The sequence below is a fragment of the Tamandua tetradactyla genome, chromosome 3 (assembly GCF_023851605.1).
Source record: "Tamandua tetradactyla isolate mTamTet1 chromosome 3, mTamTet1.pri, whole genome shotgun sequence".
Classification (NCBI taxonomy): domain Eukaryota; kingdom Metazoa; phylum Chordata; class Mammalia; order Pilosa; family Myrmecophagidae; genus Tamandua; species Tamandua tetradactyla.
In genome coordinates, this window is record NC_135329.1 from 69,729,403 (window position 1) to 69,748,840 (window position 19,438).

A 19,438-nucleotide genomic window follows, 5' to 3' on the forward strand; every position below is an offset into this window, starting at 1 on the left:
TTTTTCTTTCTTTTGCTGGAGAGTTGCAAATGTTCAAAAAACGATCATGGTGTTGAACACACAACTATGTGATGATATAGTTAGCTATTGACCATAACCATGTCAAGAATGTTCGCATGTCAAGAATGACTATGTCAAGAATGTAGGTATGTCTGGTCTGTCTGTTCATTGTTTATAATAAAAATATTTAAAAAAAAAGTAAGTGAAGTATAAATGAAACATGGTATCCTGGACTAAATAAATCATGGAATACAAAAAGGATATAAGTAAAAAAACTGATGAAACCCAAATAAATCTGTGGTTTCATTAACTATACGGTATGACTGGTTTGAATGCTTCTTTTGAAAATACAAATTCATTCTACTGGATTGATACATTATGGAACAACTTGAGCATACCTCAAATTTTGAATTTCTGATGCATAATTTCACCTGTGAGAAATTCTAGCTAAACAGAGACCCTGTGATCATCTCACCTAAGAATTCCAAATGATTTGGAAACAATAAGTATTCAAATCCAACTGAATTTTCTTAAAGGAAATAATTTCTATGATTACTGACGTACACATTCATTAAGTTGAAGAAATTCTTGTAAAAAGCTTTAACTATGGGTTGATAAAGCAACTGAAACTTTAAGGCCATTGGACCTCATAAAAAAACTAACCTGGCACTCCTCCCAGGCTAACAGGTTAGAGTTCATTCTACGACATTCCCATGAGAATATCCTTCAATCCCTTTTGGAAATGGGCACAAGATGGACCAAATTCATCTAGTCAACAGGCACTTTCAAAGTACCACAACACAAGCCCCACCCTAGTCTCTGAGGACCCAAAAATAAAGAATAGACAGTTGCTAGAAGTCAGTTTGGGATTTCTCAATAAAGCAACAAGAGAAAGGCGGAAATAAAAAATGGTTAACTATAATACAATGAAAAAGTGTTCTACCACAGGAATTACCAAAGGATTATGAGAATACAAAAGAAGGAGTAATTTATGAAGGACCTCACAGAAGAGGTTATGACTCTGTGGTTTTACTTTTAATGGCATACAATAGCCCACTGCATTTTAAAGGCCTCACACAGAGTTGTGGCCTGTTAGTCCTTTGCCTTCTGCCTCCACGCAGTACATGAAGGACACCAGACATAAACTGGCTCTTCTCCCTTCCCCCAGGCACTATTCTGGCTGGGGGTGTGGGGTGGCTAATGGCTTCTCCCTCCTTGAGGCAGGCACTGAGGCAAATACACTTTATTTTCTTAATTCTCAAGAATACATGTTCTGGCCTACAGAAGCCGAAGGGCTTGGTAAAACTGGGACTGGGGGTCATACTTCAGAGATTTCGGCTATATCTTTAACATATTTAACAAATTCTTTATCAAACAGCCTTGAACTGAGATAAAATGTGTTAGTCTAAGAGTAAAGTGGTGCTTTCATTTCCCATTTGTCCTTGTTCATTGTATGTATAGCAACCTCTGGGATGTCAGAGGGAGAAAGAGTTAATCGGGCAAAGCAGAATTCAGACATTCCTGGATCCTTGGGCCATACCACTTAAAGTTATCAAAATTATACTCCAATTTCTATCTAAAAGGTACAGCTAAGGGAAACAGATGTTTTGATACCAAAAACTGGTTAATTAACCAGAGAATAGTACATACTGAGGAAATGGCAGTAAAATCAAGAGGCTTCAAAAGAGAAAGTTACTTCCTGGTAACATTAAGGTGATCCTGCTCTACTAGACATATTTTGGCCTCAGAATCACTTAAAAATAAGGTTGAAATAATTTTATTACCAAAAAAGAAAAGTTTGAATTATTTTTTTGTAATTTAACATATTCAGCATAGAATAAAAAATCATTATCATTTAGAAAGAAGTGAAGTTCAGTTAAGATATTTACTTACCAGGCTTCAGGAAGCAAAACAGAATACTCATATGGAGAAGTCGTCTCTGGGAAGTTTGAGAGAATTGCAAGGTGATGAGGAAGCAGGTCTGATCCATGGTAAGTAAAAAGGATTTCTAGGGCCTGAACATTACTTTCCTATACACAAAAGGTAAGAGGCAAGTTTCCATTGTGAATCTTAGAAATACTGGACTGATTTTGGATGACAATATTCAAAAACTTAAAACTAACATTTTATGAAGTACTGATAAGAAGTGATAGGAAATATATCTTATTTTCCCTAATGTGTATCAAGTTTCTCAATCTAATATTGTAAAAATTCTTTATAAACTCAAAATAATGAACACAATTTTTTTTAGATTATGCCATTTTCTCTATATTTATTAATATAATGACAAAAAAGAAAATGTGATGGTATAATAATGTGAGAACATTAATTGCATGGTTCAAAGAGTTATTGCTAAAAATCATAAATTACTTTATTTTGAAAACAGAAATTACCCGAGCATAAGTTCTTGCTGAGAGAACAATATTCTGATTTCTGAACTTCTTAAAGAATTCAGCATCATATCTCTGTTCCACTGCATGAGGCACTCCTAGGATTTCCTGAGGGAAAACAGTGACTTAATGAAAATGCTTTAAAATACTGGTGACAAGAAAATATTAAAAAGCTTTACATCAATGCCTGCCTGAACAAGTCCCGAATTAATTTGAAAAAAACAGTTAGTTTCACCTACATTCTTATCTTCATTTTGAAAATGACGATATTTTTAAACACTGTTAAAAAAAAAAACAGGCAGCAAAAATTAAATTAATTATAAAAGGGCAACCCAAACTAATCACCCAGTAAAAATAAATAAGCAAAAGGGAACATGGCCATGAATTATGGGCACCTGTGAGCTCTGTATGAGAAGACTGCCAGAGTGATCTATGTTAAATGCAGATTTAACCATTCATTCATTCAACAAATATTAATGGTGCCTTCACTATGTGCCAAGGGCACTCTGAAAGGTACCCCACTCCCACCCCGAATAGCTTAAAATCTAGGAGGGAAGACAAGCAAGCAAACAGGAACAAGTAAGGAGGAACACATAGGAAGGATACCAAAACTAGTTATGAGAGGACAGGAAAGGCTTCCCACAGTGGTACCCAAGCTGAAACATAAAAGACAAATACGAGTTAGCTATGGAGTCCCCTGATGCAATGTATGAGTCAAGAAGTCATGTCTTATAACAGACTACTGAGTGACTGCAAGAAGGAATGAAGTTGTGAGGCATGCAATTAAGTGAATGAAACTTAAGGACTGTATGTTGAGTGAAAAGCAGGAAAAAAAAGACAAATATTATCGTGCCTCACTCATATGGACTAACTATAATATATAAACTCAGAGAACTGAAGTTAAGAACATGGGTTTATCATGTTGGGGTCTAATGTAAACGGTTCTAAATTGTAAACTGTCACAGCACTCACATACATTCTGGAGTTGTAACTGTCATTTATAAAATCTGAGATAGTGAGCTATTTGCATATAACCTGGTCTTTCCCTGAAACTTTGGGTATTTATGTGACACCTGAGACTCAGATTTAGAGCACTAAAGCTAAGAGAGTCAACTGTACCCCACAAAGTAACTGTTTAAAAAGTTGAAAAAGTGATCAGACTTTCACTCGAGTTATGAATAAAGCTGAAGTGCATAGGACTAAGGTAAATTAGAACACAGGGTAGATAACATGGCTTATATTTAAAAATTTCAACTTCAGTGTGAGACTAAAGGGAGAGGTGTTTATTTGATGCAAAATGTATACTTTGGTTAGCGTATTATTGAATTTAACTTGTATGGTCAGATTATTTGAAGATCATAATTACATGGAATTTGAATAGGGCATGAGTTCTTGTTGGTTTGTACAGGTTAGTGTGATGTCCTGATATATCCCAGAGTAATTTATGCAGAGAATAAAACAGTATCTGCAAAGTCACCTTGGGGAACTGGGGAGAAATTCCCCATTTGAGGAATTCCTAATATTCTTGAAAGTGGTGGGGACAACCAACAAAACAGGCTGAGGCCTAGATCTTGTATTCCATCCCTATGAAACTTATTCCTGCAAAGGAGAAGCTAAGCCTACTTATAATTAAGCCTAAGAGTCACCCCCAGAGAATCTATTTTGTTGCTCAGATGTGGCCTCTCTCTCTAAGCCAACTCAGTAGGTGAACTCACTGACCTGCCCCCCAACCACCATGTGGGACATGACTCCCAGGAGTATAAATCTCCCTGGCAACATGGGACAGAATTTCCAGGACGAGCTAGGAAACAATGTCATGGGATTTGAGAAAGCCTTCTTGATCAAAAGGGGGAAGAGAAAAATAAGACAAAATAAAGTTTCAGTGGCTGAGAGATTACAAACAGAGTTGAGAGATTATCCTGGGGGCTATTCTGATGCATTCTACAGATAACCTTTTTAGTTAATGGTGCATTAGAGTGGCTAAAGGGAACTGAAACTATTGAATTGTGTTCCGGTAGCCTTGATTCTTGAAGATAATTGTATAACTATATACTTTTACAAAGGGGTCATTCAATTATGAAAATCTTGTATCTGATGTTCCTTTTATCCAGGGTGTGCTGGTTTGAAGGGATTATGTACCCTAGAAAAGCTATGTTTTAATAATGATCCATCTTGTGAAGGTAGCCATTTCTTCTAATCTCTATTCAGTACTGTAGGTTGGAAACTTTATTAGATTTTCTCCACAGAGATGTGATACACCCATTTGTGGGTATTAACCTTTGATTAGAGGTAGATGTGACTCCACCCATTTGAGGTAGGTCCTAACTAATTAGTTTACTGGAATCCTTTAAAACAGGAAACACTTCGGAGACAGCCACAGAGCCTTAAGAACCATGAGAACCCACATGGCCAGAGACCTTTGGAGATGAAGAAGGAAAACAACCCTGGGGGAGGTTCATGAAACAAGAAGCCTGGCGAGAAAGCTAGCAGACGTCATCGCGTTGCCACATGCCTTTCCAGTTAAGAGAGAAAAACTTAACTTTATCAGTCTTTTTAAAGTGAAGGTAACTGTAACCTCTTGTTGGTGTCTTAATTTGTATATTTTTATAGACTTGCTTTAATTGGGACATTTTCATGGCCTTAGAACTGTAAAGTTGTGACTTAAAAAATTCCCCCGTTTAAAAGCCATTCTTTTTCTGGTATATCGCATTCCAGCAGCTAGTGAACCAGAGCATAGGGTATGCCAGTTTGAAAGGATTTATGTACCCTAGAAAAGCCATGCCTTAATCCTGATCCAGTCTTGTAGGGGCAACTGTTTCTTTCAATTCCTATTCAGTACTACCGGTTGGAAACTTGATTAAACCATCTCCATGGAGATGTGACTCGCCCAATTGTGGGTATTAACCTTTGATTAGAGGGAGATATGACTCCATCCATTCCAAATAGGTCTTGATTAGTTTTCCTGAATCCTTTAAAAAAGGAAACATTTTGGAAAAAGCTAGAGAGCCACAAGAACCACAACAGCCCACACAGTCAGAGACCTTTGGAGAGTAAGGAAAATGTCCCTGGGGAAGTTTTATGAAATGAGAAGACTGGAGACAAGCTAGCAGCTGTCACCATGTTCATCATGTGCCTTTCCAAACGAGAGAGAAACCCTGAACTTCATCGGCCTTTCCTGAGTGAAGGAAAATTCTTACTGGTGCCTTGGATTGGATATTTTTATAGTTTTGCTTTAATTGTGACATTTTCATGGACTCAGAACTTTAAACTTGCAACTTATTAAATTCCCCCTTTTAAAAGTTGCTCTGTTTCTGGTATATCGTATTTCAGCAGCTTGCAAACTAAAACACAGGGTATGGACAGGTGGGTGAAAAAAATAAGGACAAAATATAAATAAATAATAGAGGATGATAAAGGGTAAAAAATAGGGTAGATTGAAATACTAGTGATCAATGAGAGGGAGGGGTAAGGGGTATGGATGTATGCATTTTTTCTTTTTATTTTTTTTATTTCTTTTTCTGCAGTGATGCAAATGTTTTAAAAGTGATCACAGTGATGAATATAGAACTATGGGATGATATTGTGAGCCACTGGCTATACACTATGTATGTGGTAAAGATTTCTCAACAAAAATATTTTTTTAATTAATGTTTTATGATGGTTTTAATGAATTTTTTTTAACTTTGGAAATTTTTTTTAATGGATGACAATAACAGCCCATATTTTTCATACTGCCTTTTTGGCTTGCAAAATTGTTTCATGCATGTATGTATTATCTCATTTGATAAATAATGATAATTACCACAAACTTGCTCCCAAGTAACTTGATACTTCTGAATGATGACAAACATGACAAATACTGGCGTTTTATCTGAATTCTGGGTGTTGAAGAACAGCTAGTATGCTTGAAAAGTAACTTACTGAAAATTATCCAGATTGATTATCATAATATTTAGTGTATTAGAATACAGATGAAGAAAAACAATTAGGCATGAAAAATGTAGATAAAAATCACAATTTTTCTGATGGGGAAAAAAAGACCTAGATTGATAATAATCACAAAGGAAAGTCATGAACTTGTTGCTCAAAAAACAAATTTAAATATTTTTCAAACACAAATAGGTATAGGAAATTTGGCTATGCTATGGGCTTGCAGTTTTAAAACAGCAAACTGCTATTTTAGCTGCTCCAGACATGGTCACTGATTAAGTCAACAAACATTTGTGAACAGTACTTGTGCCTGTTTGAAAATATTATGTACCACAGAATAGCCATGTTTAAATCCTGATCCAATCTTGTGGAGCCAGACCTATAGTTGAGGGTGGGAAATTCTGATTGGACTGTTTCCATGGAGATGCAACACACCCAGTTGTAGGTGTGACCTTTTGGTTGGATTATTTCCATGGAGATGTGACACACCTAACTGTGGGTGTGGCCTTTGATTAGATGGAGATGTGACTCCACCCATTCAAGGTGGGTATTGATTAGTTTACTAGAATCCTCTAAAAGGGAAAACATTATGGAGAAACCTCAGCTACAGATGCTTGGAGAACAGCTACTTCAGAGCTAACAGAGACACGGATGTTTGGATATGCTTAGAGTGCTGACAGAGAGAGCAGATGCCAAGACATGGGCAGAGCCCAACAGACATTGCCATGTGCCTTTCCATGAGATGCTAAGCAAGCCAGAACCCAGAGTCGTGTCAGGGAGCTGATAAGTGAAGACACAGAGATGCTTAGACAGAAAACAACTAGCATCAGAAGCTGGAAGCAATGGACTGGAAACAAGCAGGAGCAGATGGCAGACACAGGCCTTCCCATTTTATAAACATTGGCCTTTCTTGAGTCAAGGTATCTTTTCCTGAATACCTACCTTAGTTTGGACATTTTTCTGGCCTTAGAACTATAAACTTATAAAGTAATATGTTTTCTTTATAAAAGCCAAAAAATAAAAACAAATCATGTCTGCCATATGTAATGCTATGTTCCAGATATCTAGCACATACCTTTCACATACTAAATCACCAATAATGATTTGCTGACTGAATTAATTTATCTGAGAAAAGAAAGAGAGAAGAATGAAGAGGCTTGTAAGGGAGGGTAAAGAACTGAGAAGAGTTCACTTGTAAAGGTACTGAGTTTGGACTACACCACATCTAAAAGGAGCTATCAGGAAGAAATAGATATATATGCCAGGGGTGCTTGAGTAACATGTGAGATAGATATGATTTATAGCTATTAACAAATAAGAAAATATTATTCAAAGGGAGATAAGTAGGGTGAGATGAGAGGAGTTTTAAAGATGAACATAATTTAAGGGATGAGGAAGGCAAAGGGAATCCACATCTGAAAAGTAGATGGAAGAGGAGTCAGGAAGTAGGGGGGGATGGGGGTGGGGTAGGGGAATTAAATGCATACTCATAAAAACCAAAGGAAGAAAGCATTTCAAAAATAATTCTCGTTTCCTTGGTTCCTCATTCACAACAATCATTTCCTTTATTTCATTACAGATATACATCCTTGGCCATTCCCTGGAGCTCTGTCACCACCAGAAAAGCACTCTCTAGAATATTTCCATGTTTAGCACTCTGTGGCCACCTATTTTAGCTCTTTCTGCTCAGCTAGTAGCATTCCAACAATTTCTAACTCGGATGAGGCATCCAATCTATTGATCCGTCTTCATTTTCATTTTCTATCTCCTCTAAAAGACTTTTATCCATTCTAATCAGCTTTAAGTCCTTGGTCGACCATTACAAAGGGGTTTCTTCAATCCATGGCCTCTTCTCTATTCACATGGCAAAACCCCATCCCTCGTCAAACCCAACCATGAACCCCAAAACGTACCTAGAGAAACATCACAAAACCATGGTCAGTTCTCACTTTAAATGTAAAATCTCAACCTTCCTTAGATCCTGATTCAAATGAACCAACTATGAAAAGGCATTTGTAAAAAAAATTTTTAATAAAAAACACATTTGTTAGATAATCTGAGAAACTGGAACAGGAAGTGGATATTAGATGAAATGAGTTATTATTTTCTAAGAAATAATAGTGTAACTGTGACTATGATTTTTTCTTTGTTTTTTAAAACACCCCTTTGAATCTCAGGTAGCATATGAGATTTTGTTGGTTTATTCAGAGTGATCCCCCGATGAATCCCAGAATGATTTGATCAGTGACTGGAAAAGTATTTGCAAGCCCCCTTTGGGGAATGGTGAGAGTGGGGAGAAATTCAACTTCCCCAAGTTGAATTCTTGATATTCTCACAAGCAGTGTGGACAACCAAAGCTATAGGCTGAGCCCCTAGTCTTGGGGTTTGTGCACATGAAACTTAACCCCACAAAGGATAGGTCAAGTCTACTTAAAATTTAGGCCTAAGAGTCACCCCCAAGAGAGCCTCTTTTGTTGCTCACATGTGGCCTTTCTCTCCAGCCAATATGATGAGCAGTCTCACCACCCTCCCCCTCTCTGCGTGGGACATGACTCCCAGGGGTGTGGACCTTCCTGGCAACGTGGGACAAAGATCCTAGAATGAGCTGAGACTCAGCATCAAAGGACTGAGAAAAACTCTAGAATGAGCTGAGAATTAACATCAAGGGATTGAGAGAAACTTCTCGACAAAAAGGGGGAAGAGTGAAATGAGACAAAGTGTCAACGGCTGAGAGATTCCAAACAGAGTAGAGAGGTTATCCTGGAGGTTATTCTTACGCATTAAGTAGATATCATCACCTTGTTGTTCAAGATGTAGTGGAGAGGGTGGAGGGAATTTGCCTGAAAATGTAGTGCTGTGTTCCAGTAGCCATGTTTCTTGATGATGACTGAACAATGATATAGCTTTCACAATGAGACTCTGTGAATGTGAAAACCTTATGTCTGATGCTCCTTTTAGCTACTATATCAACAGAAGAGTAGAACATATGGAATAAAAATAAATAATAGGGGGAACAAATGTTAAAATAAATTCAGTTTGAAATAGTGGTAAATGAAAGCGAGGGGTAAGGGGTATGGTACGTATAGTTTTTTTTTCTCTATTATCATTTTATTTCTTTTTCTATTGTCTTTTTATTTCTTTTTCTAAATCGATGCAAATGTACTAAGTAATGATGAATATGCAACTATGTGATGATATTAAGAATTACTGATTGTATATGTAGAATGGAATGATATTTAAATGTTTTGTTTGTTAATTTTTTTTTTTTAATTAATAAAAAAAAAGTTAAAAAAAAAACACCCCTTTGTGTTACAGATACATACTTGGGTATATATGAGTGACATGATAAGACGTCTGGGATTTGCTCTAAACTACATAAATAAAAGAAAAGGCGAGGGTAGGAAGATGGAAATAAAAGATACAACACTGGGAAATGATGACAATGATTGACATTGGCAATGGGTACAGAAGGGTTCATTATACTTTTCCTAACATTTTAATGAATGTTTGAATTTTTTTACAGTAAGTTTAAAACTAGATATATTCAAGACAAAAAGAATCCAAATAGACACTTCCTATCAGTGCTATTACATTTCCCTCAGTAGTTTCCTTTCCTATTCTTTATTAGGAACTTTTCCATATTTCTCTCTCTAGACCTCCAATATCCTACCCTCTAACCCCTATTCTCTGCTGAAAACCTCACTTTATAAACTTTCTCTTTTTTTTTGGTATGGGGAGGCTCCAAGAATTGAACCAAGAATTCTGCCACTGAGCCACCACTGCACCACTCCATATATTATTTTTAAAACTGACACTATAAAATGGGAAGTTCTTCATTTTCCAAACCACTCAAAAAAAAAATCTACCTGTATCTGTACAAATACACATCTCTTTCCTTTCCAATGACAAAGGATTAAAGACATTATCTATGCCCCCAAATAACTCACAAAATTCCACCCATGCCCTAGATCCCATTTGTTCTCAACTTCAACAATCATGCAATTATCCCTCTTTCTTCATTCAATAAATCCCTCCTCACCCTCCTACTGGTTCATTCCCATTAGCGTACAAACAGAATCTTTCTTCCTTCTAAGAAAAGAAGAAAAAAGCACCCTTAATCCCATTTACCCCTTTCCACCTACCACTCTCTATTCTTCTTCCTTTCACAATAAAAATACTTGAGGGTGATTTGAAGTAAGTAAAAAAGTATTTGCAAAGTCCCCTTGGGGGAATGGTGAGAAAGGGGGAAAACTCAACTTTCCCAAGTGGAGAATTAGTGATATTCTCACAAGCAGTGGGGACAACCAAAGTAATAAATTGAGCCCCCAATCTTAGGATTTGTTCATATGAAACTTAACCCCACAAAGGATATATCAGTCAAGGTTACTTAAAATTAGGCCTAAGAGTCACCCCCAGGAGAACCTCTTTTGTTGCTCAGATGTGGCTTCTCTCTCAAGCCAACACAACAAGCAAGCTCACCACCCTCTCTTCCTGGCTAAGTGGGACATGGTTCCCAGGTGTATGGACTTTCCTGGCAATGTGGGACAGAAATCCTAGAATGAGCTGCAACTCAGCATCAAGGGATAGAGAAAACCTTCTCATCCAAAAGGGGGAAGAGAGAAATGAGACAAAATAAACTACCAATAGCTGAGAGATTCCAAACAGAGTCGAGAGGTTATCCTGGAGGTTATTCTTACGCATTAAACAGATATTACCTTGTTAGTCAAGATGTAGTGGAGAGGCTGGAGGCAAGTGCCTGAAAATATAGAGCTGTGTTCTGGTAAGCCATGTTTCTTGAAGATGATTGTATAATGATACAGCTTTCGCAATGTGACTGTGTGACTGTGAAAATCTTGTGTCTGATGCTCCTTTTATCTACCTTATCAATAGATGAGTAAAACATATGGAATAAAAATAAATAATAGGGGGAACAAATGTTAAAATAAAGTGAGATTGAAATGCTAGTGATCAATGAAAGGGAAGGGTAAGGGGTACGGTATGTATGAATTTTCTTCTGTTGTCTTTTTATTTCTTTTTCTGAATTGATGCAAATGTTCTAAGAAATGATCATGATGATGAATATGTAACTATGTGATGATACTGTGAATTACTAAATATATATGCAGAATGGAATGATATGTTAAGAATGTTATTTTTTTAAAAAAAAATTTAATTAATAAAAGAAAATACTTCAGAGCTGTCCCCACTTCTGCTATTTCACTTTCCACTTTCAGTTCTATTTTCAGCTCATTCCACTTCTGAAAAAAAAATAATTAATTCACCTTGTTACATGGCATGAAAGACCTTCCAAAAAATGGTCACTAACTATTTTAATCATTTCTACTACTTCGCCCCGACTCAACACATCCTATCCTCAGGCTACCCTGACTAGGTTCAAGTAACAAAGGCTACTGAATCAGAGGGACCTAGTTTTGAGTCCTTGCTTCCCACTTATTTGGACAAACCACTTACCTTCTCTAAGCCTATGTTTACAGAGCTTACATTTTGGAGCACCCCTTCTAATTCCCCCAGTCTTCTAAATCTGCCTTCCCTTTTGTAAGGACTAATTGAAATACCGCTTCCTATGTAGTCTTCTTGGGCAATTTAATTATTAAACAATTCAACAAATAAAAGAAAATAGTCAACCTGACCATTTTAAGTAACGTTTTAAGATATGATCAGTGAAACTAAGGTTAAAAATAATAAACTATATCTAGAAAGACTTCTGTGATTTACAAATTGCTTTTATATTTTACCTTAAAATATCACAGAATTCAGACTAAAAGACGTGGTTTAAAATCATTTGATCACCATACAAATTTGTGGTACTTATAGATAAAACTATCAAACATTTCTCAGAACTTCTTTGCGTTAAATGATACACTGATTATCAATTGTTCCAGTTTGCTAGCTGCCAGAATGCAATATACCAGAAATGGAATGGCTTTTTAAAAGGGGAATTTAGTAAGTTGCTAGTTTACAGTTCTAAGGCCAAGAAAATGTCCCAATTAAACAAGTCTGTAGAAATGCCCAATCAAAGGCATTCAGGGAAAGATACCTTGGTTCTAGAAGGCCGATGAAGTTCAGGATTTCTCTCTCAAGTGAGACATGGCAAACACAATCAACTGAAAGGGCAAATGGTGAACATGGCGTCATCTGCTAGCTTTCTCTCCTGGCTTCCTGTAACATGAAGCTCCCTGGAAGATGTTTTTCTTCTTCATCTCCAAAGGTCGCTGGCTGGTGGACTCTCTGCTTCGTGGTGCTGCGGCATTCTCTGCTCTCAACAAATATCTCGTTTTCTCCAATATGTTTCCTCTTTTATAGGATTCCAGTAAACTAATCAAGACCCAGCCAAATGGGTGGAAGCACTCCTAAGCCTAATTCAGTGTAACAACCACTCTTGATTAAATCACATCTCCAGGGAAATGATCTAATGACACTTACAAACATACAACACTGAATAGGGAATAAAAGAAACGGCTGCCTTTACAAAATGGGATTAGGATTAAAACAATGTTTCCTAATAACAACAGAAATAGCCCTCTTTTACAGTAATATTTTGTCTGCAATCATTTTAATCTATATTGGAGGCAAGGATAAGGGTGTCAAATGCTTCTGGAGTTATCTGCACTTTCACTCTTCTGGACTTGGAAATGACATCTGTGAGTATCTACTGTGTGCCAGTAATGAGAGAAGGAAGCCCACAAGAGCCGGGTGTAACACAAATGAGGAGGTGATCTCCACGAGAAGTCAAATTTCAGTGGTTGGAAATTTTTTTTAAAGCATGGGTAAGGAGCCATTACGATCATGTGAGAAAGCAAAGTAAGCTATGTGCATTTATTGAAAGGTTGGTCATTTCCACTTACACCTTTAGCAATCCCTAATTGGTCTCAAAGTACAGAGTTGCCACTGAAATGCCCAACATGGGGATACGTGTATTTCTGTCCCTGAAGAACTAAATGTGAAATATATTATTTAAAAGTTCAAGTTCAATTTTGACCCTAGTTAGGACCAAAGTTCAATCAACCAAAGTCAATCCACTAAAAAATTATTAAAATAAAACCTGTCAGAAATGTCCAGACTGAGATCATTAAAATCCAGTCCATTCTGAAATTTGGTCAACATGCCACTAGCTTGAAATAAAAAAATCAAATGAAAGCAAATGATACGGACTGTAAATCTAGGAAACAGAGAAGCACTGCTTCTTTAAATACACGGCTAAAGTATTTAAAGAATTTCTATACCCTAATCTAACCAATCTCTGACCTTTCACTATCTCTAATTCTCACCAAAACTGGTATGGAAGAGATACTCACCTTCTATAAGAAAAGAATTTTTCCAAAGCATAAGAGCCTTAGGTATTAGGATAGCTATAAACTTTAAAATACACCAAATGGCATAATTGGTTTGATTAAAAATAGTTCTTACCTCATATGTTGCAAGTCGATCAAAATAGGTTAATAATTTCCGTCTACAACGGCAAAGTTCTTTTTGCTCCAGTGTTAACCTGTTTTAACATAGCTACATCAGGCCACTTACATTCACAAAAAAATCATGCGTCTCTAGGAGTTTAAATAGACTAATATTAATATTCCATTGAGGCTGCAATTCATAGAACAGTTCTCAAAGGCACAAGGACAAAATCATATTAAATGCATTTGATTTAAATTGCTGAAATAATTTAGAGCAATTATCACTAGTAAAGAACATTCTAGAATGACTACGTATTTTAAAGATTTCACTTTACCAAATGAACAGTAATAAGCCATTTACTTTGAAAAGTAACCAAATGAACAGTAATAAGCCATTTACTTTGAAAAGTTCACTAATTTAAGCAATTCTTTTCGCTTCTGAAGGTCCTTTTCCTTTTTATTCCCAGCAGACTCTTCATCCAGTGATGAAATCTCCTCATAAGAGATATTATCAATGTCTATTTCACCAGGTAATACAAATCTGCAAGAAGAAAAGAAAATCTAAATATATCTTGATACATTTTTTTAACTTCATATGGTGACATTCTCACGTATCCCTATTTTGACTGATTTTATTAAATTTATTCCCACAGAAACTAATTATTTGAAAGAATACTTTTGCTATTATAAACAAAGTGATTAATTTACTATACCTAAAGAAAAAGAAAAGAACCATCAGTAGTCATTTGAGATGGAAATTTTTAAAAATCAAGAAAATGGAAACTATTTAGGAAAGTATTTAGGGTTATACTCACCCAGTGTAAAATAGCCAACACAGAAAATGTTACAAACAGAATTTATAATTTGAATTACTTCTATTTGAGGTCTTGAAATGGTAATGAATGTTAGCCTCATTTAAAATATTTATCATTTATACTATCACATTTATATCTCAAAAGAAGTTCCAAATGTCTGATAAGCAAGGGTTCTTTTAAATACCTTTATTATTAACTGGCAGTTATATGGTGCTCAGAAGTTTATAAGGTGCTTTCACACACACACACACACACACACATATATATATATATATACATATATATACATATATATATATACACTTTAATTACTCATAGTAACTCTATGAATGCTCCAGATAAGGAAAGTAAAGGTGGGAGTTGTAGATGGTGCTCATCTGACTAGTAAGCAAGCCCAGGTGTGTGCCTGAAGCCCACAGTTTAGATATGGCCAGCATCCAATCAATGTTTGTAGAGCCTGCAAACCTACTTAAAGCACAGGAAAAAAAGCCATGACCTCAAAAAGAAAGTACTAGTTAAAGGCAATTGCTTCCTTATAAAATAACCCTAAATAAAGAAAAGTTCATCACTTTCAATGGCTCAGTTTAAAAGTCTTCACAAAGTTACATACTTTTGGATCCAAATCTTTCTATAACCAACCTGCCATCATCTGTTCCTCTCCCTATTGCTAAAAGAGCCTCCAGGTCTGTGCCTTTTAATCCATACTGAAGCAATTCTTTCGCAGCATCCACATTTTCTGGAACTCTTTCCAAACACTCATGAAGAACCCAGGACCGCTTCTTTATTTTACTCTACAAAGAAAATTTAAAAAAAAAAAAAAAAAGAATACAGAGGCATTAAAGAACCCATGACATTTTACAACACCTTCCAGAACTGTAAAATTATATCTGAGGTACCACAGCTACTTCAATACCTAGCCAGAGGTAGCTGCTAGAGAAGTTAAAATAAAAAATCCTAATTCCCTGACACTGATCAGAATCAGATGCAGGGAATAAGATTCCAACTACTTTCTTTCTTCTTCTAATGAGTCACACTGAAACGTAAAGGTTAGTACTCTAATTCAGGAATATAGAAAGGTCTTCCAACTTCCTATGGTTAGTAACTAGTTTGGTAGACCAGTTAGTAGTAGAGTAGGAAATAATACAGAAAGGGGAGATACGATACATCCTATTGAAATAAACATTTTATACTTAGTGTTTGACTTTGTGTATGGCACATCAAAGTTCTATATTTACTTGACCATGAGATGAATCACATAGTATAGATGATTATTTAATCATTATAAAGTCACAGTTTGCTATTCTTTGGAAAGCCCAAGGTTCTACTTCTCTCTCTGAACTGCTTGGACTACATTCAAAATCCCTCACTGACCCTCCTCCTAGAAAGAGCCTTTATGGTTATGAATTTGCAGTAATATTTGACTCATGCCCAATATTCTTTTATATACACATTGCAAATTCTTTCTTCAACTTTATCCCTTTTCCATACCTACTGCCTCCATACCAATCCAAATCATCAACATGTAACACCTGGGGCACTACAAAGTCCCTTGCCCTGGCAAGTTCCCACCACCACTTTCTTTTCATGCCAACTCATCTTCTACAGTTTCTTCTGCTGTAACTTACAGTCAAAAATCCACAACAGTTCCCCATTACCCAAAAGATTAAAATTCTAAGTCATCACAAGCTTTTAATGTTCTCCTAAACCCAAATCAATATATCTTTTTAATCCTAGTTCACAAAGTTCACTATCATCAAATATCAGTTCTAGCAAACTGATTTACTTACAGAGCTCACATATTCATCTAAGAAATAATTACTGAGTACAAACTGTGTGTCAGACACTGAACTTCACATAAGGACACAGCAGTGAATAAGAAAGATTCTGTGTCCTAATCACTGGCTTCATGAGTCATGCTCACTTTTTTTTCAATTTGCCCATACCGTTTGTCCCACAAAGAATACCTTCCTCACTTCTAACTTTGGAAGACCTGTTTTAAATCATTTCAGATGCTTGTTCAAAACATCTTCATTAAACAAAGTCTTCCAGAACCACTGAGCTTACAATGACTGCTACCTTCTCTGAATTCCTACAGCATTTATCTGAAACCTTTTTGTGTGGTTACTAATATTTTAGGACTGTCTTCTCAGTAAGAATATAGTATCTCTGCTGTAACTGACACTATCCCTAGCATAGGACTTCTACTCTTAAGTGGCTATATATTTAGCTGAATTAAATATTTTCCCAATAAAAAAAAAATAGTTGCTCTGTCTCTCCTAAAACTTGTAAGGTCCTTTCTACACGTCAGATCAGAAGTTACAGCCTTTGATAAGCATGCCATGAGTCCAAGTACTTCCTCACAAAGGTAACAAGAGTCAAAACATAAAGGCTAAAATAAAAATTCTTTAAATTTAAAAATAAAAAAAAAAACATACAAATTGTGCCAGTCTGGATCTGTTATATACCCCAGAAAAGACAAGGTCTTTAGTTCTCATTTAATATTGCTGGGTGGAAGCTTTTTGATTGTTTCCATGGAGATGTGACATACCCAATTGTGGGTGATAACTTATGATTAGATATTTTAATCATCTAAATGATTAGATGACCTGTGTCTCCACCCATTCAAGGTGGGGTTGTTTACTAGAGTCCACTAAGAGGCAACCATTTTGGAAAAATGCTAAAAGCCTTAGAGCCCACACAGCCAGAGACCTTTGGAGATGAAGAAGAAAAATGCCCTCTGGGAGCTTCATGAAACAAGAAACCTGAAGAGAAAGCAAGCAAACTTTACCTTGTGCCCTTCCGCTGAGAGAGAAACCCTGAACTTCATCAGTCTTTCTTGAGTAAAGGTAATCTCTTGTTGGTGCCTTAAATTGAACATTATCATAGCCTTGCCTTAATTTGGATATTTTCATGGCCTTAAAACTGTAAACCTCAACTTAATAAATTCCTCCTTTTAAAAGCCATTTCATTTCTGGTATATCACATTCCAGCAACTTGCAACTAGAACACAGTTAACAAGTTTAACTATGGACAGCAAGACACAGGAGTCCAGTTGTGGGATTTAAGGAGAAAGGGGGCATTTGGAAAGGATGATATGCCAGTTACCTTATTGCCTCTCAACCTCAAATCTACCCTTCAAAGTCTGTTCTGCAGTAGCAGGCTTCCTGTGCAGCTGACACAGTATGAAGCATTATCAATAGAGGGTACTGAAACACTACTGCAGAAGAAAAATCCTCTGTTTCTGAATCTGTATGCCTTGGTTCTTTTCTTCTTCCTCACATGACATGACAGCCTTAACTCATATGTCAGATATCCAATGACACTCATTTCTCCCCCTTCCTTCCACCACAGACAACTTCCCACTGGGGTTCAGTGACACTCCTGCAGGCAGATTTCCAGCCACTCTCCCAGGTCCTTGAATGGCATACTTCCCAGACTCATCTCACCTATATTTTGGTGAGGCTTTTCATCTTGCCTATATAAGACATGGTTTCTTACTTACCAGCCTTGAGCTGCATGTTCTCTGATGCGGCTTTCCTGCTTGCGAGTCCAGAAGGCTTTCTGTCCCCCAATACCAGCTGACTGGCACTCTAGCAGGAGACTTACAGCTTGCCCACATTTCCCTATCAACCCTGGCAACTATGGACCAGCTCTGGCCCAAGGCAAACCAGAGAACTTCACCTCCATCCAATGTGCTGCAAGCAATGAGCTTGTCCAATGAGGTGTGAATCAGTCTTGAGAAGAAGACTCTCCTTCAAGGTCCATTTCTTCCTTGGGTACTCTGTTTTAGTCCAGGGTATTCTTGAGAGTTCCCTTCACCCCTCTGCAGGTAATAACTTGTTACTAGGTAATGATTCTCCTATTAAAACTTTCCCTGTTCAAATCATTGCATGTTGCTGGTATATGATTGGATCTCAACTGATACAGGTAAAGAGAGGTAACTAAGGTAGGGTAAGGGAAAGGACTAGGCCATGACGAGGTAGTTTGCTGGTTTATCAGTGACTATTTGTCCACGTCTTCAGGGCCAATGTCCAGGTACAAAGGAAAAGAATTTGATAACAAGACAATTTTTTCAGTTGATTAAAGCCCACTTCAATAACTAGAGAAAAGTGAGCAATGTTAAATCCCCTAAAATGAAAGCTGACAACTAAAAGATATTCCATGAATTTAAAATTTACTACGTTACCAAAATGTCAAAACATACCAAATAATTCTGAATTGAAGCAATGTTGACTGCTGACTTTCTCCACTGCCTCTGATATACCAGATCAGTATCCAGGCCATAGGTATGAGCCAAGGATAAGGCTTCTGCATACTCTTCACTTTCAATCTTTAGGCAGGAAAACAAACAGAAATGTCACACTGTTGAGTTAACTGAATGTCACTGGAGAGTCATGATGCACGCACAATGGCAATCCTTGAATCTATACAATGTCCTCATATGCCAGGCTCACATACCCGTTGTGGGAGGATGGAGCGGGCATTTCTTTTAGCACTTTCACAGAAAGAAGAGAGGCAGAAGGTGCAATGCCCAAGTTAATAGAGCAAAATGGCAGCAAAAAAAAGGACTAGAAGCATAGTAGCCTGACTCCCACACAAGGAGTCCTCCCATGACACTTCAGGAACAGTACAAATAACTAGATAATAGAGTTGGGTTAACTGCTTCCTAAGCAAACCCCTACCTGGAAAGAGGCCTTCCTTTCATTCCTTACCATCTGAAGTCTTGAGTTGAAAGCAAAAGTGAAACATAAAGAAAGCACTCAAGGTCATATGAAGGGTAACAAAAAGATCAGAGTAAGCCATAAAGTGGATAACCAGCCTTCAACTGATTACTAAGTGAATACATTTTATTTTCATTACTCAGGTACAAAGACCAACATTATTTTCAAAA

General features: G+C 36.7%; 1 protein-coding gene across 3 annotated transcripts in view; it reads right to left on the reverse strand.

The window, feature by feature from the left end:
• NBAS (NBAS subunit of NRZ tethering complex) overlaps positions 1–19,438 on the reverse strand; it is a 585,536-nt gene that overhangs the window by 407,087 nt on the left and 159,011 nt on the right. For all 3 annotated transcript variants that reach the window (XM_077153236.1, XM_077153235.1, XM_077153237.1), the window contains 6 exons: positions 18,752–18,877; positions 15,187–15,338; positions 14,133–14,273; positions 13,749–13,827; positions 2,394–2,498; positions 1,894–2,030 (listed from right to left, as the gene is read on the reverse strand). In XM_077153236.1, coding sequence (XP_077009351.1) covers positions 1,894–2,030; positions 2,394–2,498; positions 13,749–13,827; positions 14,133–14,273; positions 15,187–15,338; positions 18,752–18,877 — 740 coding nt within the window. The remainder of the gene's footprint in view (positions 1–1,893; positions 2,031–2,393; positions 2,499–13,748; positions 13,828–14,132; positions 14,274–15,186; positions 15,339–18,751; positions 18,878–19,438) is intronic.